General features: G+C 44.9%; 3 protein-coding genes across 10 annotated transcripts; 2 read left to right on the top strand and 1 right to left on the bottom strand.

The window, feature by feature from the left end:
* Positions 1-6: 6 nt before the first annotated feature.
* CarT (Carcinine transporter) lies at positions 7-9,297 on the top strand. The gene is made up of 12 exons (XM_017911274.1): positions 7-3,525; positions 5,532-5,851; positions 5,992-6,213; positions 6,590-6,763; positions 6,846-6,949; positions 7,022-7,158; positions 7,277-7,445; positions 7,527-7,775; positions 7,984-8,198; positions 8,344-8,525; positions 8,603-8,781; positions 8,875-9,297. The coding sequence occupies exons 2-12, from the start codon at positions 5,780-5,782 to the stop codon at positions 9,083-9,085; spliced, it is 1,914 nt and encodes a 637-aa protein (XP_017766763.1). The 5' UTR covers positions 7-3,525; positions 5,532-5,779; the 3' UTR covers positions 9,086-9,297.
* A 170-nt stretch (positions 9,298-9,467) lies between these two features.
* Positions 9,468-13,722, bottom strand: LOC108555471 (uncharacterized). Of its 5 annotated transcripts, none has more exons than XM_017911123.1 (9): positions 13,626-13,722; positions 13,292-13,562; positions 12,739-12,846; positions 12,382-12,591; positions 11,505-12,032; positions 10,801-10,870; positions 10,631-10,715; positions 9,743-9,958; positions 9,468-9,682 (listed from the first exon to the last, which is right to left on the bottom strand). In XM_017911123.1, exons 2-9 carry the CDS (start codon positions 13,316-13,318, stop codon positions 9,637-9,639), a joined length of 1,290 nt encoding a protein of 429 aa, XP_017766612.1. In that variant the 5' UTR covers positions 13,319-13,562; positions 13,626-13,722; the 3' UTR covers positions 9,468-9,636. The 5 variants fall into 5 exon arrangements, with proteins under 5 accessions (XP_017766612.1, XP_017766611.1, XP_017766610.1 ...); XM_017911122.1 differs by having other exon boundaries at positions 9,468-9,664; positions 10,553-10,715; XM_017911121.1 differs by having other exon boundaries at positions 10,553-10,715.
* Positions 13,723-17,706: 3,984 nt separating this feature from the next.
* Positions 17,707-25,209, top strand: LOC108555578 (Acyl-CoA synthetase X2). 4 transcript variants are annotated; one of them, XM_017911316.1, is made up of 10 exons: positions 17,707-17,904; positions 21,070-21,385; positions 21,869-22,076; positions 22,275-22,444; positions 22,529-22,724; positions 22,815-22,969; positions 23,053-23,236; positions 23,377-23,705; positions 24,073-24,268; positions 24,572-25,209. In XM_017911316.1, exons 2-10 carry the CDS (start codon positions 21,143-21,145, stop codon positions 24,649-24,651), a joined length of 1,761 nt encoding a protein of 586 aa, XP_017766805.1. In that variant the 5' UTR covers positions 17,707-17,904; positions 21,070-21,142; the 3' UTR covers positions 24,652-25,209. The 4 variants fall into 4 exon arrangements, with proteins under 4 accessions (XP_017766805.1, XP_017766806.1, XP_017766807.1 ...); XM_017911317.1 differs by lacking the exon at positions 17,707-17,904 and adding an exon at positions 18,224-18,556; XM_017911318.1 differs by lacking the exon at positions 17,707-17,904 and adding an exon at positions 18,758-18,780.
* Positions 25,210-25,678: the final 469 nt, after the last annotated feature.

Genomic DNA, 25,678 nt, shown 5'->3' on the forward strand with positions numbered 1-25,678 from the left:
GGAAAGAGAGGACGCGAGAAAGAGAGCGAGAGGAGAGTGGAAGAACGAGAGAGAGAGAGAGAGAGAAAGGATGTGGATGTGAAAGGGGGAATGAGAGAACGAGAGAAAGAGTGAGGAACCACGACGGAGAGGACGGCGGTGCGCGTCTTTCCGTGTCTTGATAAACAACTCGATCGTTCGCCTGTTCTTCTGATTCGCCGACAATCGAGAGCTGCGCCTACAGGCTATCTCCAAAATGGGTGGTGACATTTTCCAAATTTCATTTCGATCTTACCGCTCGTTGGTTGGGACGAGAAAGATTCGCGCGTTTCCTATTCGACGTCCCTTTCTACCCCCGCGAGGTAACGAAACGATGAGAGAAGATCCAGCTACCTATTTTCGAAACAGGCTGTACAGGTGGATGAAACGAACACGCGACGATTATTCCTTTCATCGCGCGTAGCTTACGATCGATCATGCCCGAGATCATCCTTTCATGATCGTACGATAACCTAATCCACCCGAGGCGCCACCAGAGAGGACTACGAGGTTGTATCCTCAGGTTATCCTCGAGGTGATGATAGTTAGCGCGAATTATGTTATCAGGTCCGCCGAGAGGGGTGAAAAGATGATGAAAAATAGAAAGAGGGAGAGAAAGAGAGAGAGTGAGAGAGAGAGAGAGCGAAGATAGGAATCGGTGGTGAAAGGGCCCGCAGAAGAAGGGCAGAGTTGGGAAACTAGGAAACGAAACGCCGGCCGTGCCGTGATGGAGAACGAGTAACGAGTTGTGAGAATGAGGAATACGAAGGAAGCAAATTATATTATATATGCGACTGTGATTTTTTGGAGAGACTCTCGTGTGCGAGGGGTCGATGTTCTACCCTAAAGGGAGCGTGGCACCGGGTGATCCGTGTTTCTCCTCCTCGCGATCCGCTTGTGATGTACGAGCGATCTCGAGCGTAATACACACTCGCTCTCCGGTTGTCCAGCATAATTTATCTTTTTCGTCCGACTGTCTCTCGAGGGATGAACGCTCGCTGCTCTCTGCGCCCCGAGCTACCCTAACGCGCGCACAAACACACGTATATTACCGAATAAATGTATAACAGGGAGTAACACGAAAACGAACGGTATACGCTCGCTCGGGATCGTTTAAAGAGAAACGAAGAATTTCCTCTCTTTTTCCGTTTACGTGATCGGGGGAAACGAGACGCGGGCCGGGGCCACGCTTCCGAAAACAAACTCACACGATAATATCTTATCGAACTATTAGTTGTTAGCCTTTTCATCGTCGAGACTCCTAGAGTGCGTGCGATGCTTTACTAGGGAACGTACGTGAGAGCGTATTTAAGTATAAGAATTATTAAAAAGGGGAAAAAAAGAGGGAGTGACAAGCATGTGCATTACGCTGTATCAGTGATGATGTGCGCTGTGAGGTAGATCAACGATTTACCGATTATGGGGGTGTGTCCTGTTGGGGTGTTATCCGCGAATGAAGATAAAAGCGACGAGAAGAGCGAATGCGCTGAGAGAACGAGGAATACTGAGAGCGAGAGCGAACGAGCGCGAGAGAGAGAGAATGTGTGAGAGAGAGAGAAACGCAAGAAGAGAGAGAGTGCATTTGCCAGTGGTGGTGGAGGGATGACGGTGAGGAAGAGTTGGCTCGTGATTCGACGTTGAATCGCGGCGTCACGTTCGGGAAGGGACGAATCGTCGATTTGTAAAGAAGAAAAAAAAAGCATAATAATAATAATAATAAAGAAGAAACAAAGGATGAAAATAAGAAAAAAGTTATATAAATTTTGTATCGTGACGCGGTTATAGATCGGAGAACTGTCGCTGGACTATTGTCCCGGCGCTACGCTGAGATTCAGACGCAACATAGAGAAACGAGAGAGAACACGGAGAATTTAAACATTGTAAGCTGTTACGTAGACGATAAACGATAATAACGACGATGCGAACCAGACGATAATCGAATCCACGCAGAACACGCAGATGAATTATTTTTCGAGACGATTTCAGCGACGCGCCGGGCCCCAGGGCCCAGGGTCTCTCCGTTCTTCGGACTTATTCGAAACCGCGGTGCCGTTGTACGTACGAGACAATATTTTCGATAATATTTTTTAAACGATCGAGTCGCGAAACACGAGGCCAACGCGTGTAGAGCTGTTGTTGTTCCAAAGCGTCAGAGAAATTGCACGGTAATGGCAGAGGACCGAGGATCGATCGATCAGACGACGCCTGGTAGTGCTTTCGCGTGTGCGTCACGTTTCGATCCGTATCCTCGGATATTTTTCTTTCTACGATTTTTCGACCGGATGCGTCGAGTCCAAAATGCCCCATTACCGTGCATGTCGTGTGATTTAAATAAAGATAAAAAGAAAAAAAAAAAACAGAAAAAAAACACAAAAAAGGAAGCTAACGAATTCAAGGAGAAGCAAACGAAAAAACTGAATAAAAAAGCTGCAAAAAAAAGAAAAAAAAAAAAGAAACGTGAATAAGGAGAGAAGAGAGAGGAGTAAAGGTAAATCGAGCGTGTGAGATTGATCTTTTTGTGACGATATGCGGAAAGAGAGAGAGAGAGAGTGCTGTCGAGTGCTGCCGATCGACGATCGGACCAAACATTATAATTTACGCATGTGAACAATTCGGGCGATAAACGTGGGCTGAAGCAAAAGGAAGAGAGAAAGAAAGAAAGAAAGAAAGAAAGAAAGAAAGAAAGAAAGAAAAAACGAATAAACGAGAACACGAGTGGGATGGAGTCCTATTTAGCCTGCCACTCTGTAATTTGCTCACCCTCTCCAATTTGTTTCCTAGAGTTCGATTTTCACCTCGATTACGCCATCGGAAAAGAAAAACAAAAGACAAAAAAACGAAAAAAAGGAAAAAGAGAAAAAAAATCGCTGCAGAAATTTCGACGGATCGATAATATTCCTGGCCTATTTTGCAATTTCTGATAGGTCTACTTCTAGTGTCCGAAATTTAGCGTAAGTGCCACGAACGTTCGACCAAGATAACGTGCCTCTCGTTACGGCAGATTAATTTCTTATCTACGCTGAATAGAAAAATAAAATTACCTCTTCGCCGCGGCATAGAGAACCGAAACGCGTTCTCTCGAGGCGAAGAGCGCTAACGTTCGGTTATCTTACGGTTGTCAAGGAAGATAATGCTCAAACTAACGCGAGATTAAATTAACGAAGAAACTTTATTTTGTTACGAAAGAACGAATCCCGCATCGTACGCCGTAGAAGGCGTTTCCCCCGCGATCTCCCTGAACTTCCAATAATTTGCTACACGCGAGAAAGAGAGAGAGAGAGAGAGAGAAAGATCACTGAATGGGAGAGGGTGCAGCATACCCACGTAGCGCGAGATATTTACGTATCTTTCGTTTCTTTTCGGTTTGTGTCAGTCGTGTGGTTTGCGGAGCCTGTGTTCTGTGAAGATTTCCAAATGACAACGACTATATGTGACACATCGGCTACATCGCTTATCTGAGTGCTATAGAGCGATCGTGGAATGATTGGGGGACGATTCTTCTGGAAAGTATGTTCCACGTATGATCGGTCACGTTATTGGACCAGCGAAGATCTATTTCGCGGTTACAGAAAAAAAAAGAAAAAATACAAGAAAAAATATGAGATAAGCTCGAGAAATAAAGAAACAAACGTCAAACATGTGCGCAAGAGAAAAATCAAAGCTCGTGTGAGAGAGTCCGCCTGCTTCTCGTCATTTTTTCCCGCGTTGATCTCGTTTCGTATCATGCGTTATCATCGAAACGTAATTCTCACGAAGTCTGTTTAGGGACGCGAATCTTTTCTTCCTTGGTCCAAAATGGTTCGCGTGACCGATCGTACTCCTTGTCAGTGTGTGTACGAGAAACGATTATACGAATCGCCAAGCGACAGTGCCATACGATTAATTAAACAAGAGAAATCATTTCGACTGCTAACATCATGATTTTCATCGTCCTTGAGAAAAAGATCAAAAAAAAGAAAAAAAAAGAAAAATACGAAAAAAAGTGAAAGAATGAGGGAAAAGAGAAAACACGAAAACACACTTGCGTTCTGTATGTCTCCTACACGAAAGAGAGAGAGAGAGAGAGAGAGAGAGAAAAAAAAACCAAAAAGAAATATCTTGTACCGAGAAGAAAGCGAGATCGTTTCATCCCGCAAGATTCGACCATCGAAAAATGCGAATTGCTTCCACATGTGTTTTCACGTTGACATTTCTTCTCCTTTTTTTTTTTTTTTTTTCTTTTTCTTTTCTTTCCTTTTCTGTCTCCAACGAAACGAGATTGTCCAGAATAAAAATTCATTTTGAATCTGTACACACGCAGTGATGCCATTATTACCAATCGCCGCTCCAGCATCGAGCTTCTCTTTCTCACTTTTCTTTCGATAATCATGCACCTTGACCTATCGCTTCCGATATCGTCCCCAAGTGTAATCTCATATCGAAAGTGCGGAAAATTTATCGCTCGCACGCGAAACGTCCGAGAACACACGGGTCAGAAACTCGCGCAATTGCCTGTGTGTTCTGTCGACGGTCCCTTGCTACGACAATTGGATTACCTCGGATTCGAACGGAAGCCGTACGCCACGTGATACCAAGAATTCGCCGATGATCGTCGTTATTGCAGCAAAAATAATCAAAAACGAATTCGACGTCGAACCGTTATCCTCGGCGTGTCAAAATTTCTTAAAATATATATATATATAAAAATTTCGAAACATGGAACGCGCAGAAAATCTCGCAGGGATACAGAGAAAGGGATACTCTATGCGAGAAAGAAATTTCTGCTCGCGAGAAGATTGGACGTGTAATCAGGATAAAAATGCGAAAACGAATCCTCGAAAATACACGAGCGATAACGATGGGAAATCGGGAAATGACGCAAAAATCACGCGGTGTGTTGGTAGAGCGAATCTCGGCCGCCACGCAGCAGCATGTGTCAGCATTGTTCCTAATCTCCTCTAAGTACCCTTAACCCAATTGAATTAGAAGGGCACACCCCGTAACACGCGCCTCTGAAGTCGTTTCGCCTGCATTTCCCCGATTCTCTTCCCGTGCGTGAAACGCGCTGCGAGTGCGTGCGCGACTTTACCTCTGCTTCTCTGATCGCGCTTTCGAACGAGCGAACAGAGGCTGCTGCTTGATGTACTATATCCGAGAGATGAACAATATCGGTGTATTCGCCATCAAAATTCCGGAGTAACACGGTGTACTCGCGGCATCGAGTAGCAATTCGCCTCCTCGTCGGCGTACGAAGTACCCATTCATCGATTTGGATAAATTTTCTGCATACGCACTAATTGTCACGCGTTCTCTCTATCTCGCATTTGCAGACCTCTCTAATTCGACTCGACCCATTTTCTTTTTCCTTTTTCCGACACAATGACGAGCATAGCAAGTGAGTTGCCTTGAGGGGAGAGTAACGATAGCCGAAAAGGCGAGCTTTTTGAAGGATGTTGAGCGAGCAGTGGATCGATACACAGTGACCGATCAATTTTCTAATATATTCAAATCCTTTTGGATTCGTGCCCTACTAGAACTCGGTAAATCTACTGCGAGAGCTGAGACAAGCTATCTAAATACTTTTGTCCGATTCGTGGCGGCCTTGGAGGGACACACTCGTGTCACGATCGCGCAAGGGTGAAAGAGAAAAAGGCGCAGCAGGATGGAACAAATGGCACGCCGGTTGCAGTGCCATCGGAAGGGAGCTAATACACGTCACGTAACGCGTTTCTAAGGTATCGGCGAGGTTTTGGTAGCCTGAACGTGCGCAAGGTTCACGAGAATGGAGCACTTGGATGAGAATCGAGACGCCGGATCAGCGAACGCTAAGGCGACCAGGAGCGCCGATGACGAAGTAAGTTTGTTCGAGTAGAATTACGCTTAGAAAAAGATCCGTCACGCCGTGATAATAATTCCCGTTGGTATCCGGGTATTTGCTTGTGGGTTTGTACCCCTTATCTGGTCAATGGAATCCACGAATCTCGAAATTCCTAGGATGGCTTCGACCTCGACGATCTCCTACCGATCGTCGGCGAGTTCGGCCGATACCAGAGGCAGCTACTCTGGCTCGTGTGTCTTCCGGCATGTCTCCCGTGTGGTTTTTGCGCCTTCAATCAGCTCTTCATGGCTGACACGCCACCCCACTGGTGCAAAGTGCCGGGGTTGGAGAGCCTGGATGTCTCTCGCAGGAGGAGACTCGCGATTCCGACCAGTCAGGTGCAATTGTCGGTCTAGATGCTAGAGATATCACCTTTACTTCTCCTCTTCCTTTTCCCTCGTCTTGTTTGTTCTATGACGAACAAAGTGGACACATCGAGGACCCAGACAGTGCTAGCTGATGAAAATTTAGTCTATGCTTGTCGAGTATACCAATGGCCAAGTCTGCGAGTAGGTTAGGCGGACGAGGGAGAGGTTTAGAGCTTGCGTTGGTCTTCGTATCGATTCCTTGTCTGGAAATCGGCTAATCGCTAGTACGCTTGTACCTCGTAAGGATATTTTACGCTTTGGACGTAGGGAGAGGACGTGGTTGATCGTCGGTAGAGACGTACCAGTCGTTTGTTCGCAGCATCGTAACAATCGCTTTCATAATTAGGATGACAATGAAACGTACAGTCAATGCACACGATACGATATCGACTGGACAGCGGAAAATATTTCTATCGTGACAACAGCATCGTACATGCCAAACGCATCATGGCCCGTTGTTCCATGCGACCATGGTTGGGAGTACGAGACCTCGGAAGTGAAATCCTCCATCGTTATCGACGTATGTGTTTGCCTTGCACCAAATTCCTCGATAAAGCCTATCGCTTAATTTCACGATTAATCACGTTGTTGAAACGTTACAGTTCAATCTCGTGTGCGATCACGCGATTTATCCGACCATCGGTTTGGTCGCTTTAAACACGGGAGGACCAATTGGGGTGTACCTTTTTGGCACTCTGAACGACAGGTAACATTCATCGTTATGTAGTTTCAGAAATAGAGATACAGATTGTTTCATTATCTTTGTTACATCACGTAGAATCGGTAGAAGATTGTCTTTCTTCACCTGTCTGGCGACTTTAATAACCGGTGGATTTTTAACGTCGATATCGAACAGCTTTTGGACCTGGGCTGCCACCAGGATGGTCGTCGGTTTGACCATTCCTGATATCATATGTAAGGCTTTTCAATAAAAATGAACTAAAAATATAGCTGAAAGTACGATAGCGATGAGGAATATTGGTCCACCGAGCGAATCGAATATTAATTTTTCACTCTGATTTCCTGCAAATAGCTTTGGAACTGGTTGGACCAAATTATCGATCATTCGTGACAGTGATGACGTGCAGCTTTTATACAATGGGTCTGTGTATGTTGGCTGGCGTGACCTATTTGATAAGAGATTGGAGAACGTTAGCCATAACTACGAGCGCACCCTTCCTTTTGTATTTCTTGTACTGGTGGTGAGTAATTGCCATTTTGCCTTCTGTACGCATTCTTTCGTCTGTCAAGACGCGATTGTGTAACGTTCAACGTTATTCCAGGTTTCTGCCAGAGTCGCCGAGATGGTTGTTGGCGAAGGGTCGATTAGGCGAGGCGAACGACATCCTGGAACGTTTGGCGAAGATAAACGGGAACGAGTTACCGACCTCTTTCACGCAGAAACTACGACAGCGAATGATGATGTCACGGTCCAAAAGTGAAGAGGAGAGATTACGTAGCGGACCGGGTGTTTTGTCGCTCTTCAAAACGCCCAACATGCGTCTGAAGACCTGTCTGATCACTCTAAATTGGTAAATCAAAGTTCAAGTATCCGGCAAATCGGCAGTTACGATAAACGTGCTGCGTTTGTGTTTCCGATTCTTTTATCTCTCAATGTTTTTGTTTACTTAAATACCGTTTATCCGACATGACTGCATGCTTTTTGAAATAAATAAGGAATTACGAAATATCGCAAATCAGCGCGTTATTAAAAATTCATTCGCTTTGTTTTCGTTTTAGGTTCGCCAATAACATGGTGTACGTGGGATTATCGTACTACGGGCCAGCATTGGGCAACGAGGAGCACTTGAGCTTTTTCTTCTCATCCTTGGCTGAGATACCGAGCTATATGGCTTGCTGGGTCGTGATGGATCGATGGGGTCGTCGTTGGCCTCTCTGCCTGTGCATGGTAGTGGCCGGTGTCTCGTGCATTGCCACGGTTCTTTTGTCATCTGGTACTAAATTTCATTTATAAAAGAATCGCACGCAACGGGGGGAGAATCTCCCCAAACGAATGCGTACGCCGGGAGAAGAGATGCAGCCGAGAGTAGGAAATGAAATTCGTTAATCTCAATTGATTCTTTTCTTTTTTCTTTACAGATGCAGTCGTGGCCACGCTAATTCTATTCCTTTTATCGAAATCCGCGATATCGGCCTCTTTTCTAATTATATATCCATTTGCCGGTGAACTTTACCCCACGCAATTGCGCGGCGTTGCGATCGGTTTCTCCGCTTACATCAGTGGTCTCGGACTCATAATCATTCCTTTTGTTACGTATCTCGTAAGTGATCGTAAATAAGCTTATCAATCCGTTCGCGGTCAGACGAATCTCTCAAGTATTTGCGTCATTTCGCGCAGGGCAAAGAAAACTTGGTGCTGCCCCTCGTGATTCTTGGAGTTGTGTCTGTAATCGGTGGACTGTCTGGCCTGCGTTTGCCCGAGACACTGCATCATCGATTACCCCAGACCGTGGAGGAAGGGGAGCTGTTTGGAAAGGATTGGACTTGTGCCGACTGCTTTCGTTGCGTTCCAATCAAGTACGAGTTGTATCGTTAGAAAAATCAATGATCGAAAACATGTCTACGTGTCTTACGTAACGATTTTCATTTGTCTAAACGCCTCGGTTTTAGACCTTCGTCAGCGTCAACTTCCTACGAAGATCTATCAGCTAGAGAAACCGTGGAGATGCACGAGGTACCCGAGGCACCGATACCTCAGAGATTGTTAGAGGATCAACAGAGACCAAGCGGTGCGAGTGTGCGTCGACTGGTTCGACAGTCCAGCGTGATGGACACGCAACGGGACTCCGATGGATCCATCAAGATGACTTACTGGTTCTAGATTTGAGTCGAGCTTTGAGTTTGAAAATAAAACCCTCGCTACCGAACTTGGAAGATATCATTGTCCATCGCGTTTCGTCACGTCTACCTTTCCCGCCTATTTGCATGCGAAGACGATTATGTTCGCGGATACTTTAGCCTCTGTGTAATGTACCTGTACGGTTCAATGAAATGTTCGACTCGATGGTATCGATTGTATCAATAGATTACTTAAACGACTACTTTTTGGAAGCAGAAATTAATCGGACTTATACTTTCAAGTAGATTCTCAACTTATCTTAATTACGAAGCTTAACACGGTGTCTCGCGAGACACATGTGAGGTGAGACGAGACAGAAGGACTGTAACGAAGTTATCAAAACAAACTTTCTTTTTTTCTCGTGTACATCTTGCAATTTATTCCCACAGTTGATATACAAAACACGAAGAACAAGGGTAGGAGAAAAAATAAGGAAGAAGGTGGTCAGCCACGAGACTGACTCGCGAAATGGAGCGAGCTGTTCTCATATTCCCCATCGAATCTCTGCCCAACCTTCTCCTATCTCTTCGACTTTAGAGTCGAGTGGTTCTGTTGTAGCAGCTGCAAGCAGGAGGATCACTGTACGATTTCGATATCGATATTCCATCATATCTGTACACCTTTTCTCATGCTATTTACCTGTCCAGTAATCGCTGCTTTAGCTCGGGTGGATAGGTTACGTATATATAATGATCGGGCATGTCCTCGTTCGGAACAGGCATATTCTCATCCCCTTTTCTTCTTCCAGTGGATCTGCCCTCGCCAGGACCACTCTGATCGTGTAACGACGTCGTAGTGAGATCTGCATCTGTATACTCTAATCCGGCCCCGTCCATCCTGTCCTTTTCCGCTGAACTGTAAGACGAGGTTTCTCTATCATATATCGTGACAATTAATTTACGTAAAATTATATATACGTATTACATTTGGATCTAACGGGCGTAATTTTACGCCAACGCAAAGGTTTACGACATATTTCGAGTAGAGCAACGATAGTACGCGTATAAATATGACCGATGACACCGGCATGTTTATTCGCGTTGGTATGCTGATTTGCAAAAAATTAATTCCGGACCTTATCTTCCGTCTAATATCAACCGAAGAAGATTAATGCGTTTTCACATGAAAGCTATGCAAATCTACCGATCGTTGAAACATCGGAGCTTATTAAAAAAATGAGCTTTGAACTTTTATGTAAGCTGAATGCAGATATCGCGAAAATCGTTTGCAAATACATAATTCGAGTAATTTCCAGCAACACACGGTTAGTGGCGGAGCGCTAGAATTATTATTGTTGCGAGTATTTCCGACGCATCGCGTTTAATCTTGCACGCGTGACGACAGTCGTCGCGCCGATAATTTTTTCTACCGCTGAAGTCGTGTAAATAAACTCGGTGATAAGTCGAAAACAACTGTAACGTATAAATATGGTCCAACGTACGTACGTACTTAAACAGCACCCAAATAATGTAGTAGCACGCGTAAATCGACGAAAACAGTATGACCAGAAAAATGGATAACAGATACCAGGGTGTGTGCCTCTGTTGCCTTTTCGTGTCCTCCCAATACCTGTCGCAGCTGAGATACCAGCATATCGCGCGGTTCAACTCTCCTAAAAAGGAAAACGAGATCACAACGGAGTTTGTTAAAGCATACTTATCGATAAACATTTGTCGGTTCGTATCGTGATCGCATACCTTCGATCTCCTGAAAATCTCGTATCGAGAGGTTCGCCAAAAGTCCAGCGATGCAATCGTGGATGAGAACCTGTCAATACGATCGGAAACAATATTATTGCGATGCAAATATGTTACTCACACCTGTTTGTTATCTCATCCTATGCCACAATTTGCTACTACGCATGGTTAGATCCTCGTCAACTGTGTACCATTAGTCTACGAATTACTGGCAAATCGTGTTAGTAGCGATACTCGGTTAAACGTGGAAAGCGCGACCTTGGTGAATTATCGATTGTTCGTCTTACGGCACACAAATTAAGCCAGAAAATAGCGATCCACTTTGTAACACGCCATTGGGAAAGGTACTCATAGATACGAGTTTTTTCGAAGCGATTACGAACAAGCGCTTTTACGAGAACCCAAGCTTCCAAGGCCAACAATTACTACCTGTGCGATAATCTTACATACTCAAAACCCGATCTGAAATCTTCGACTGCCATAGAAGAGCGAGAAATCGATCATTGAATTCGCCGGCTCTCGAGAGATATCATACATTGTTTCACAAGCAGACATCCTCTTATCGAACCCAAGAGGTCGTCCACTCGTTCGTATCGCTCGACTATTCGTCGATCTTATCGACATCCCATTGAGACGAATTGCGGACCAAAGTAAATTAGACTCGTGATCGAAATTTCTACAATCTTCCCACGAAGTCAACTAACTTCGCACTGCAACTTCAGCTTCTGCAGCTCCTCCGGCTTGCAGTTGGCCTTCAGCTTCCTCAGATGCAACCCCTTGCGCCTCTGTTTCTTGTCCACGGCTGGCAGAGCCGCCTCCACGAGGTTCTCCTCGTCGTCCTCGTCCTCCTCGTCCTCCTCGTCCTCGTTGTCGCAGGCGTTGCTCTTGTTGTCTGGCCCGGGCATCTCGACGCGGAACGCTGCTCCTGGCAAGTGCCGATTCTCCAATCCTCCGTTGTCCTCTCGATGACAGTATTGCTGAATGTTGCTGACAGCTCCACCACCGGCTACAGCGCAGGCTTTCTCCACCGGATACGTCCTGGAGAAACTGCCTCGCGACTCGCAGGGCATCACCGAAGTGGAACGTTTCTCCGTGTTTTCCTTCCACACCTGTATGTCGGTGCTATGGTGGCCAGCCTCGTCGTCCACCAGGGAACTTTCGAAATCCCGGTTGCCCAACACGTCGCACCTCATGATGTCGCAGTAGTCCGCGAGGCATACCGCGTCCTCCGCCTGGCCTCCAACCATTTCATTTATAATTGACACACTTGGCAACCGGTCTTGCCGTATTTGAAGTTATTTACGTTTACCGCGATAGAGCGTCGATTTTCCTAAGCAGGTGGGAAATGAAAGGTGTCTTACGAAACCGATGAATGCGCTTTTTATAGAAGCGCCGATATCGGAAAAATGATATCTCAGTGATCACGATCCCGTTACGAGGGCGTGTGCCCGCGTGACACGGTTTACGGGGTGATTAGCGCGATGGAATTGGAATCCTCGGCGAAGCGATTTCAACGACACCTCCCATTTCGCGCCAAGGAATATCGAGCAAATAATAGCTTAAGCGAATCGACAAATTTACCGTGTTCACGTTACTCTTGTGTCTGTTATCGAAATGGACATCCAAGTGTTTCTCCGCGTAGAAAGACTTGCCACAGAGACCGCAGGTCCATTGCGACGGCCTGTGCTGGTGCTTCGCCTTTTGCTGTGGCCGGAAAATGTCTCGACTTTCGTGAAACGGACAGTCCAACGGCATCTCGACTTGGTGTTTCTTCAGGATTGGCATCCATCTCTGAAAGATCGAAAAGCTCTCAGGGGTTTCGCCTCGATAAGCCTAATAATTTTCTATCGTCGTTTTCTCATTTTCTTTTCCGTTTCTACTTATATCGTCTATCAGCCTATGACGCTGCTACGAATTCACATGGAAAGTCTCTTTTACCTTCTGCACTATCCTCCTCACCACGGACGCTCGATCTCGGGGGCATGATATTTTAAACACGCTGGGTCCTGGCCAGGGGATTACGCATAAGAGTAACACTATCAAGACCTGCGAAACGCAAAACACACACGTTCACTTATTCCTCCTTTCTCCTTGCGCTAGAACGAGCAACGTCGTAGATCATTGTCGTTCGTTTACAAGGAGCCCGACGAGTGCATGTCCATAGCACGGTAATTGTTTCGACATTGTACAATCTATTGTCCTACATTCGTGACGCCTCTCCGCTCGTGTCTCATCGAATATTTATACGATCGTGCAAAACGGCATGGAATGAAAAGGTTTTCACGCACTCTCATCGTTTTGGTCATCGTTCCTCCGTCCCGTACGACGTTTTCCCGATAAAACTCGATCGCTCTACGTCGTTACGACCTCGAAGGGTGGAAAAAATTGATTCGTAATGACGCAATCTCGCTGACGCGACGAATAGACGATGACCATTCCGCTTGTCGATACAAACACTTTGTCAGTGCGGCAGGCTGGTATTTTTAATTACCTCGAAATGAAAGGGGTGGGTCTTCATTCATAGCACAGATTCGCCTAGCGACAGTGACCTGGTGGCGACGAAACCTCGCAGCACGACGAATAAAACGAAAATCTCCAGGAATATACTTGCTCGACGCGATTCACGGTCAACTGGGGACGCAACGGGGGTTGCAGCACGGACCAACTATAGGGGGTGAACGTCGACATGGCGTCGTCGTCACTTCTGCCAACAGGGGTGAATCCTCGTGGGGCGCTTCCCTTGGCCGAGCGAAATTCTTTTTCTGGAAAATTTTTTCTCTCCAGACCTCTCTCTATGTTTCCGTTCTGCGTATGCATATACGAACCTTTGTACGCGCAACGAGTAACGAAATTTTTCCAGCCGAACGTGCGAACGAACGTGTGTCGTGTTTACGCATTTTCATGTTAATTTGCCCTTCAGACGATACGTCGACCAGCTACGCAGAATATCGCGCTATCACGTTCCCGGCTGTCTGGCAATTTTCAAACACGTGTTTCGCGACCCTCGTCGTACGGTCCTGTACGCGACGTCGGCGTCGGCGTCGATGACGACGCGCCGACGCACCGACGCCACGGCAACGTGCCGGGTGCAGTCGTTCGAGTCAAACGCCAAAGGCGTCGAAAACGATGCAAATAAAGCGATGCCTGTCGTCCACGAATGACATATCCACCTGTCATCCAACGATGTTAAATCAACCATCAATCGCCTCCGTCACATTTCCGTCACGTTTAGAAATAGCATAAACAACGAAAACGTTCGTGACTCATTCACGGGACTGTTTGTCCTGTCGACGAACGATAAAACGTACGAAAGGAACGAAATTTTGTCGCCAGATGGCAAGAGCGGAGACGTTTCTCGCTCGATCGAACCTCGCGTCGAAACTTCGTCCACCTTTTCCGAGATGCCGACGTCGATTTTCTTTCCCGCTTTTCCATCAGCGTCGCTAGACTTATTTACCGACACGCACTAGATGCTACTGCTTTTTCGAGGAGACGGGTATCGATTATGCAACGCGGATAGTGCAAACGTCTCGTTTCAATTATGTAACGCGAATAGTACAAACGGCTCGTTGAATTATGTAACTTACACCGGTCTAAAGCGAGCGTTTCTATCGACGAATTTGAGGGAACGTGGTTCCTTCTTGGTCGTCGATCCGAAAATCGGTGCTCGCTCCAAAGAACAACGTGATCGTGATATCTTATCGCGAGGAAGTTGAGAATCATCTTCGCAAAGTGGGAGCACGTTAATCGGTGTCCATGACTCGATTGTACGCGTTTGTGTCGCAATTATTCTTTCGTAATAACGGAAGCGAGTATGCACATCGAAGGCTGTAAAATCCGCGGAAATGTCGGAAAATCGATCGCCGGGAGAAAAATTTGCAAAGGATAGCGAAATTCGTCGGAAATGTAACGCGAATATTCAATGATTCTTCTGTGCTTCTCGTTTCATTACCAATCGTTGGGAATCATTTCGTCTACGATTCTGTGAATCATTTGTTACTGCCAAAGTATTCAAAGTGTTTTTTGTTACTCTTAATTATCTTTGCTAATGATGTATGTAAGCGGTCTCGCGGTAATCTTGCGTAATTTATCCTTCTCTGTGCGCACGTTTCAGACGTATATCCGTGTGGAACGAAATAGAAATGAAATTTCTAATTCGTTTCGAAAGACAATGGTTAACGACTATGGTCGTAAAATGCCCATTCGAATGACCGTGTATGCGTTACGATCTACTTGCAGCAACTATAAATACCGAACCAGTTACTATTACCGAATTATTAGCAGTCGGCGATGCACTTTTTCCGATATGCTAATGACTATGCAGGGAAAGGCAATCTGGAATTAACAACCTGCGTGAAACTTGCACGATCCGAACCAGAAATTCGAAACACTGGTCGAGGAACGCGTAATATGGGTACGACTGCGTGCCATTTCCAAAAATATTAACGTTCGTCCAAGTATACAATATCAAACTTCCACCGATATTCCGTTATATAAAAACCAGGGTCTCCCTCTCTCTCCCTTTCTCTCTCTCTCTCTCTTTTTCTCTTCCTCTCCCCTTTTCTCACGAGTTCTTGTAATACTTGTTTGTTTCTTTTTTCGTCGAACACGCAATTCCGTTTCACTCGTTTCTGCATCGCCTTGGATCTAGTCTATTATATTCCCCTAATTAAGCATCATGGCAAAAATTATTCTTCGAGTGTGTTAATTTTCGCGAATATTTTTCGCCGCATCTTACCCACTCACGCTCTCATTAATTACACACACCAAAAATGTACTAACTTTGCGGATAATTTAATTCTGCCGATGTCTCGCAAACGTTTCAATCAACGCCACAGGCAATCGAGAAAAATATAATACTGGAATTAAATTCTGGCTTTATCGCGTGACAAATTGCAATGAAATATGACGTAAATTAGTCTTTTGTTTATTTGTAAAAACTGAAGAAATCTCGAGTGCATAAATAGCTGTTAATTTGCTTAAAAATAGCGCAGAGAAGTCAATTAGTAATGAATATGAAATGAGTATCTAGGCGTGTATGCAATGGGCAGAAAACATAATCTACGTCGTTTAAAAATGATTCGAAACATGAATGACACCTTGCGATAAAACGCAGGAAAATGCAAAATGAATTAAGCAAGGGTAAAAGGTGAATCGTCGGTAGATTATGATAGATTATGGCATCGGAAAGGAAAGGAAGAAAACGAAATCCGCGTCATGCATCGAATAAACATCGAAACGTACTGACGGATTCAAAGCGACATGGGGGTGCATGTTCATGGGACAGGTGCAACCAATATCGTTTGTACCAGAAATGGCTAACCTAAAATAGGGTTGAAAGCGCCATTTTGGAAAAGTCTGTGTAATATCGGCTGAAAAACACAAATTCAACGCTATTATTATAGATCGGCTGGCACAAAGTCCAGACTTAAATCCGATCGAGGATCCGTGGTTCGTTCGGACGAAGTATTACACGGTGAATATCAAACGATGCCAACAAGAACGAGTCTGGATCGGAGTAAACAACGGGATACAATTGCCCGAACTTGCAGCATCCAAAGCACAATGTCTCCGAAGAAAATTCCAATATCCGAGTAAACACCAGGTGCATGACCGAGCGCAATTCGAGACCACGAGAAACGTAAGGGAAATGTTAAGTGGTATTAACGAGTTTTACACTCTACAGACATTCGTGTGCCCTTTCAACGAAGACACATCCACGTGTTTATAAAAACACACAAAGCGCGTCCAGTTTTCCTTATCGCTGCATGTGGTTGATTCGAACGGTGTACAGTGCTCGTGAATTATTCTATTAAGCAACGGCCCCAATTGATGTCGAAATTACCATCGTTGAAGTCCCCAACAAAGGACACTCCACAGTTTGTGCTTACAGGTATTTAACGCCAAGCAATAAAACGGGAAATATCGTCGATTAACGCGGACTTGGAACTCGGTACGCCAATCACGGGTCATCATTTGCGGCTTACCATTTCTGAGTACCACTTCATACTTCCGATATTTAGAGGATTGGTAATTCCAGAAATGGATTCTACGCGATGACTATCGTACCTAGGTGATCCGTGTGCGATAAACGACCGTTGAGTCGTTTGAAAAATGAAAGTGAAGCTTGGAAAACAATCGGGGGGGGGGGGGGAAAGAAAATGTCGGAAACACGATAAGATCGGTCCAAGATGCGTCTAATAATTGTTTTTATATTACTTCTATCGCGCATATCTCTGCGTGATTAACTGTATCAATAGATAATGCACACCGGCTTATAATTATACCGATAACATCGATCACTTTCGTGGTACTTTGAAATATGTCGAGATTACGTACTAATTACGACTTAATAATAAATTTCTTGTTTTCGAGGCTACGTTTTCTACATGTATTATGCATATTGTAATTTCAAAATGTCAACGAATTTTCACTTATTAATAAAACATTATTACTACATGTATATTAAAAGAAAAATCGCAAAGTGTCGAACGCGACCGGAGCGATAACGTTGAACGCGCGCTTTGCAGGGGAAAGCTGAGAAATGGCGATTTAGGCCGCGGTAGGTTAGGGTTAATATTACGACCGGCTAATTTTAGGCTGGACCGATTCTAAAAACGCGACGTGCCGTTGCATCCGATTGCATCCCAAAGGTACGGTTGCTTTCGACCGCGCTTTCATCGTTTAACGCTTTAATTTACGGGCCCGCAATATCGCTTCCCCCGAGCGTTGTACGCGATAATGGAGCAAAGTACACGCGCATAATATTGCAGCTGCACGCAAATCAGCCACCACGTTTTCCGTACACAAATAACCGTCGTCGAGAATGCGAAATCCTCTTTTCACGATCACCTTGTATACGCCTCTTTTGCTCCATGCCGAGTGGGGGAACGATATCTACAGGCGGGCAGAAGTGGTTTGCCAAACAATCCCGTAGACCGTAGTCTGCCAGTGAAAACAGGCGAGCGAGGTTCGGAAGTGCTGCTGAATCGTACGCGCCGCGATACGTCACGACCTTCGCAGTCTCTTTGCGCCTGCTCCAACGAACCAGGTCTCCACGTCCCGACCTCGCATTTACACAGTGCAATCGAGAGGATTGACAAGGTTCGCACGTTTCTCTCACGTTTCTTCGTGTTCGTTCGCCAAGCGAGATCCCATCGACGTCGGGTCGATAGCGGTTGCCTCGATCGTTGCTGGGTCTCCAGAGGGAAAAGATTTTCACTCGTAAGTTCGTACCAGTTTTCATTCGCGCGTTCAGCCGGCAACCAGCGCCGCTTTTGCCAAACCTGGAGACTCGGTCACTTCGATGCAACAGGTCATCGAACGACGACGGTAACCGATCGATGGGGTTACAAAGTCTCGCGCGCGCGGTCCGCGACGCTGATCGAGATCGATTGTCGCGAACAATCGAATATCGGACGTCAGTGATGGACATTAGGCGCGTATTCGAATTTTTCGGCTACCCGAGTATCGCGAAGTTCGGGAAAAGTCGTCGATCCGACCTCGAAGCAGACATGTCAGCAACCCGTACACCTGTAACGGATTCACGCTGCATCGTTCGGCCTTCGTGCGTTATCGATCAGGATTGCCTGGGAAAAAAGCACAGAGGAACAGTCGGCACATCTCGCGTCTGCATAATCGTCGGTAAACCAAGTATTCTCCTACTTGCGCCCCACTACCATCGAAGCTGGTCTACGCAGACGTAAGCGTCGCCGCCATGACACGATGCGTCGCGACGCGGCATCGATAGCGCAAGGTATTGGTCATCGCACGTGTCGTCACAGCTCGTATCGTGATACCGGGCAATCAGACGTCTCTGTCCAAGTACCGATGGTTCACCCATTGCCACCCTGACCGAAGGGGAATACCCCATCTTCTTTTCCTGGCGAAAGCCTGCTATCGACCGATCGCTTCGAGCGCGATTCAACGAAGCCTCGCGTTTATCGCGCGCTCGCAGTCGTCACGGAGGCGTTGGGTGCCGTAGGTTTATCGGGGTCTTGGCATCCGCTCCATTCACGATAGCAAAATGTCGCGAGTAAACGAAGGAAACAATGGGTACCCTGGGTCTTCCGTGTCGCCGTGAATGAATCGGCCCATGAATCTGTATCGCAATAGTACACGCGAGCGATACGCCGCGCTTGTAAATTAACGCGTTAAACCGCCACTCGGACTCGCGTGTAGGTACCGCGCGAGTCGATGGTACTCGCGATCGAGTAGTAACGTGGGAAAAGTTGTAGATCATCCTTGAATTTCGCTCTGCTTCGTTTTCTCTCGTTTATTACCAATTTACAGATATTCAAAATTCCGAGTTTAGCATTTCGAGTATTTCCTTCTCGAGAAGATGTTTGTCTTGCGCGAATTCGACATTGACGTCGTACGGCATTAATTCGATTTAAGTAACCCGTCTTCGAGAAAATGTGCTCGTAACGAAATCGAAACCTTGCTTTTTCCTGACTCGATTTATTTTACGCGCGCTGTACCGCTCGCGCTCTGTGTATACGTTCAGAGAAAGCGTACCGAGAATGTTATTTAAGGTCAATGCACCGTGTAGTTTCGAATGCGGAGGAGTCGAGAGTCTGAGATGGTGCAGGCTCGTTCTACGGAAAGATCAACGGTTGCTTGCACTGGTTAATTGACATCGTGCTCTGGCATAATTCGCGTCGGTCGGCACGAAACCGTAAACGGATACGGTTCGATTCGATTCGGTTCTCCTCGGACTTGTTTACGATCGAGTCGACCTCTTATTAATATTCCATTCAACGTTGTTACTGCGCTAGAGAACGTATACACGAGCACGGCAAGAACGTCCTGTCATTGTTTGTTATCGTCCTAGCCGGCGACGTTTCAGAGAAACAACATAGTTCCCAACAATTGCTAGTCACTCGATTCTTTTAAAGACTACCGCGATAACGAGAGTAGAAATCGGTATATTTACATACCGCCGAGATAACATTCAAACGAGGTGTGTTAACACCGATAACTGCATCGTACTTTGAACCGTTATTTATTATTGCATGGCAATTCGTCACGCCGATTAAGCTTCTTCTGATTCGATGCAAACAATTCAGTCCGTTGATAAAACGTCACCCGTCTCGCATTCTCGTTGCGAATCACGCATTCGATTTCTATGTCGCAATCGGGTTCATCGGTGTCTTCGCGCGCAATCGAGTAATCCTTGGCACGATTATTCGCGCAATGTCGATATCGATCGCTGATCGATCAAATTCCCGCGAAATCAATCGCGAGTGCCGTTTCCAAAATCCTCACCGATAACGAATTTTCGAAAGAAGCGACGAGTCCCTTTTGAAAACGAAAGACGAGTGGATTTTCGATGACACATTTTGTAGAAATCAAAGACACACAGTCATGCATCGTCGACTATTCGTCATTCAGCTAATACTACTTCAGAAAGGAGGAAGGGAAAACGTAGGCTTGTCAAGTGTATACATTTGCGTGTAAACAGACTACGTAGTATGAATTCACGATCGAAGACAAATTTTTAGAGAGACGGTAGATCCTATCTGTAAAATATAATTCTATAAAAATTTCGATATTTTTGCAAAAATTTGTTTATACAGTCAGAGTGAAAAAGAATCGTTTTCGAGTATCGAATAGTCGATGACGTATGCTTATATCTAGCATCGGTTTCTATAGAGTGCAGCATCTAACAATCAACCCGCCTTATTTTTCAGATACACCCAAACGCATGGGCGGGAAAGGGTTTCCGTTCATCCCCAGTGCGCTCCCATTCCAAAACCTTTATCCAGACCTGACCCAAATCTCTCATTATTCAAGATTACGCAATGCAGGTTAAAAAGAGGAGCAGTATCTCGGAAATCGTGAGAACTGCTGAAATTGGTATTTCAGATTTAGTGTTTAACGGCCAACTTTCCAAGCAACCAGTGCCTTCCGGAACAACGCGTTGAGTCAAGTCGACAGGCAGTTTTGCGCTCATAAATTCTCAGAAAGGAACTTCACTGCTCAGCCTCCCATTAAAATCCCATTATGTTTCGCAATCGTTTCGCGCGTACGCAAAATTGATTTCGAACGCTTAACCGATTCGCGTTAACGCGTGTCGTCCATTTATCTTCGGCGTCTTGCAACGCAACTTGCCTTCTTTATCATCGTACCGGCTAGATAACATATTGGATCGTGCGTGTTATTGTATGCATTTTTCGCTTTCACGCGATCCACTTATATGGCCACTTTTGCGCTGCCAGATTTCCTCGCAGTGTCCACTTACTTGACTGTTTCCTCGCTGTTTTTCAGACGCTGGTAGCCGAGGACCGTACGAACTGCTAATGAATTGCTGAGACACTTGGACATCGAGAAAGAAGAAAGAATGACGAGTGTCAGGCAAATTCTCCGTTGCGCCAGGAGACTAGGCCAGTTATCGGAGAGCGGGAGGAAAGTTTCAAACCGGTCCGTGACGTATATGTCTACCCAGCCACGACAGAAAATCATCGAGGATGAAAATGGAAAAAAAATATTCCCTTCACCTCATGGTGAAATCACGCCTTCCGATATGCTCCTGCACGAGCACATATGGAAGAACATCGGGAATTATGCGGACAAAATTGCACTGGTAATTTCACGGAAAAACGACTTGGATCGGGTGTAGTTTCAAAAAGCATCAGTGGCCGGTCGGCACGAAGTGTCAAGAGGATGGAAGAGACGAAGGATAGATCCTAAATGAGAATGATTACTTTCGGGTATTTAATAATTTGTTTTAAAGAAGTACCAATATCTTTTTCCACGCTGGTGCTTTTCGGAAGAACATCCTTTAGGTTTATTTCCTTTTTCTCCGTTCTCTCTTTTCTTTTCTCCCCCTTTTCGTTTCTCGGTACGATACTTGCACGACAACAAAACATCGACAATCGATGTCGACTTCGATATACCGGTTTCATTTGCTATTTAAATTCTGCACTCGTTTGAATCTCTATCGCACGTTTCTAACGCGTGTTCGACATTGGCATCCGGTAATTTTTCTATTCGATAATATAATATAAAATTGCACGATGTAAACACAAGTATCGATATGGAAGTTCATTGGATGCGGTCGTTTTAGGAATGCGCGGTGACCGGAAGGAAGTACACGTACAGCGAAGCGAGGGACGCGAGTAATTATGTCGCGCGAAGTTTGAGAAATATGGGCTTTACAAAGGGAGACATAATAGCCCTGATATCGCCTAATTATCCGGAAACGATCATAGGCGCTATCGGAAGTTTAGAAGCTGACCTTACTGTAACCACGGTTAACCCTACTTATACACCTGGTAAGTTGATCCATGAATCCGATTAATTGGCATTTATACGTATGCATAGGAAATTTCTAACGCGTTCAATTTTTCCTTGAATTGTGATTTAGCGGAAAGAAGTTCTCGCGATATTGTTACTTGCTCGTAATAACAGTAAACCTATTACATTCCGATAGAAAATCAATCAGAAACTAATCTGTGATACATTTTCTACAGAGGAAATTATGAGGCAACTGAAGGTTACCAGCCCGAAGGTGATCCTCACAGTGGCGCAAATTGCACGGATCGCTGTCCTAGCTTTTAAAGATTATCTCCCGCCTGGAGTACCCATCATAGCTATCGAAGATGGTACCGGACCCATTCCCGAGGGCACCGTGCCGTTTAAGGTGCGCAGTAGAATTGATCGATTTCGATCGCTTTCACGTCATTTCGAAGCAGAACGTTGATTCACGTTGACCAAACTTTTGCAGGACCTTATCACGCGAGGCAAAACGTTACCACCTATAAAGAATTACCAAATGACCACTCACGACACGGCCGTGCTGCCATTTTCCAGTGGAACGACTGGACTGCCGAAGGGTGTCATATTGACGCACAGGAATCTAGTCAGTAACATTCAAATGGTGGACCAAACGGCTGCAGGAAAAATGTGGCGCGATACAATTGGTGAATAGATATCCTTTCAGCGTCGTTAAATTATGTTAAATTATGTTAAATTATGTTTAGCATCGTTAACGAGCTTCATTATCCTCGCAGGTGATCTCCAAGAAGTATCGCCCGTATTTTTACCCTTTTTCCACATTTTCGGAATGAATTGCTGCGTACTACCGCGTCTCGCTGCTGGGACGAAATTAATCACTCTTCCCAATTTCCTGCCGGAATTATTTTTGGACGTCTTGACTAAGCACAAGGTACGGATTTTGCTCGAGTTTTGATATTTATTCGAAACCAGAGGGAACGCTTCGAGATGTTTTAAATGGTGTTTCGCTCATAGGTGACAGGTTTGTTCCTGGTACCACCGATAGTCATGTTCCTCGCCACCTCGCCGTTAATGAAGAAGGAGCATTTTGAATCCATGCATCACTTTGTCAGTGGAGCAGCGCCATTGGCGGAACAGGACGTACAGAGATTCTACGAAAAGTTCCAGATAAATCAGGAGAAACTGAAATTCTGTCAAGGTACGTCATTGAAGATTATTATAGTTTCTTTTCGAAGCTTCATTTTAAACGAAATTCAAACTTCCGACATATCGTACACTTTTTCATTTTGTTCAAACTGATAACAGCACATGTAACGTTCTTTTCTTCTCTTCGAAAAGGATACGGATTGACGGAGACTTCCCCAGTCATTTGCCTAAATATAGACGGTAAAAAGCCAGGAAGTATCGGGAAGAACATAGCCAGCAGCGAAATACGATTAGTCGACCCGGTTACGAATAACGATATATTTAGTCCGGGTCAAACTGGCGAACTATGGGTCAGGGGGCCTCACGTGATGAAAGGGTACTTTGGCAACGAGAGTGCCACAAGGGAGATGATCACCGAGGACGGTTGGTTGAAAAGCGGGGACATTGGTTACTACGACGAAGAATTCGATTTCTTCCTCACAGATAGAATGAAGGAGCTAATCAAAGTTAAAGGATTTCAGGTAGCTGGCTTTTTCCTCCATTGTTTCCTCCATTAATTCCATCGATGCTTTTTTCGCGTGTTTTCTTGTCGAAGCTCGATGATTGCTATTGAAGGATACCGTCTATTAAAATTACAGCGCATTTTATTTTTTATATGCAACAAGAACTTCGCGTTCATCTTATAATTTATGCAATTGCGTTAATTTCATTTTAACCGTGGTGTAAAAAATCCAGTCACGTGTTGCCAGTTACATAAAACGTGCATTCTATTGATTCGACCTATCCGAATAGGTTGAACCGATTCAACCTATGTTCAGTTGCATAACGAATATTGTGCGTTTGTTCGTCGAATATCGACCTTTCATCGGTTCCCAATGTGTGTTACAGGTAGCACCAGCTGAGTTAGAGGCTGTGCTAAGAACGCACCCAGCTGTACAGGAAGCAGCCGTGATCGGTGTGTCGGATCAGAGGAGCGGAGAGCTACCCAAAGCTTTCGTAGTTTTGAAAAAGGGCGCTACGGTGAAGGCGGAAGATATCAAGGACTTCGTGAAAAACAAAGTGACCGAGTTCAAACGGTTGGAAGGTAAAATATTCCCGATATTTATATATTTGATTTAATCCCACATTGTACTGTTCATGGATTTCGCACCGTTAATCACTCTTTCGTCGTATCAAGAAAATTTCTTCAGACAATCAAGATAGACGTTCCCCTTATATGTTTTCGTACCTGTTGGTATTCACGCTGCATCTGTAATTTCACGTATTCCTGTTTACGTCTCTTTTGTTTTCATTTTACTCTTAGATAGCGTAGAATCGATTTGATTTCTCTCGATAGGCGTAATTAAAATATCTTTGCGATTGACCGAGGGTAAATTTGCGATTTCAGGCGGAGTCGTATTTGTAGACAGTATACCGTTGACCGCTAGTGGAAAGATTCAACGAACGAAGCTGAAGGAGTACAAATAATGAAGGCTGTTTTCTTAACGGAGATGGGAACCTTTCGCGAGGTGTCGACTGACAATACACATCATAATGGGATCAACTATCAGTTAAGAACAGAGTACGGTGGGATCGTGTTTGAGAAATCGATTATTGTGATATGAGCCGTATTACTGTTGTACCGAGAACCGAACAACGAATGCGTTAACTATGCTAATTGGCCAAGGATCGCTGTGAATGTTTTATCATAACGTTAAACGATGTTATCTTTTTTGTTAATTTGGTGCTTTTTTACACTTTAAGAGTATAGGAGTAGGCGTACAACGATCTACTTACTAGTACAATACGAAGGGAGCATAATTGCGTATGAACGCGGTTACAAAGAGTTGTTGAGAAGATTACGCATATGTTTTTATTCTTAATATCACTTGATATATTGCCATGTTATCGTGGTGTTATCTGTGTCAATGCAATTAACTCTTAAGATACTTATCTTAGATATTGGATTTTAACGATATAATTTTTATAGGTTATTTGTACCAGAAAATAACAGGTGTCTTAAGCAATAAAATTTTTCATAATTAATGTTACTCGTAACAACACTTTACAGCCAGTCACTCGTCGACTATGTCGAAATGCTTTTGATATCACGATTTCATGCTGTATGTATAGCTCTGTATCGTTAGTCTATATTACCAGTTTTGTCATCACCTTTATGCCACTCAGCATGATCCATAGTGATTAGAATATCGAACGAAGTACCGGTATCATTTCGCGAATCAAATCGTATTTGACATCTTCACTCGACCAGATCCTCCTATCGCTTTTCAGTTTCGCAGGTAGTCGCTATTTTTCTAGTTCTGCATCCTCTCCCATCCCAGACTCCCTTCGGTCAAGGATGCAACCCTTCGTCAAATAGGATCGAAGGAACAGTGACGCGTTTAGAGTACGTTTCCACTTTATGGTCGACATAAATAAAACTTTACAGTGAATCTCCTTTGTCGATCCTTCCTTCGATTGTGCCCAGTCTACGTTCGTCTCCCTCGTATCGTTT

The sequence above is a fragment of the Eufriesea mexicana genome, unplaced genomic scaffold, assembly GCF_001483705.2.
Source record: "Eufriesea mexicana isolate 0111107269 unplaced genomic scaffold, ASM148370v2 scaffold124, whole genome shotgun sequence".
Taxonomy (NCBI): domain Eukaryota; kingdom Metazoa; phylum Arthropoda; class Insecta; order Hymenoptera; family Apidae; genus Eufriesea; species Eufriesea mexicana.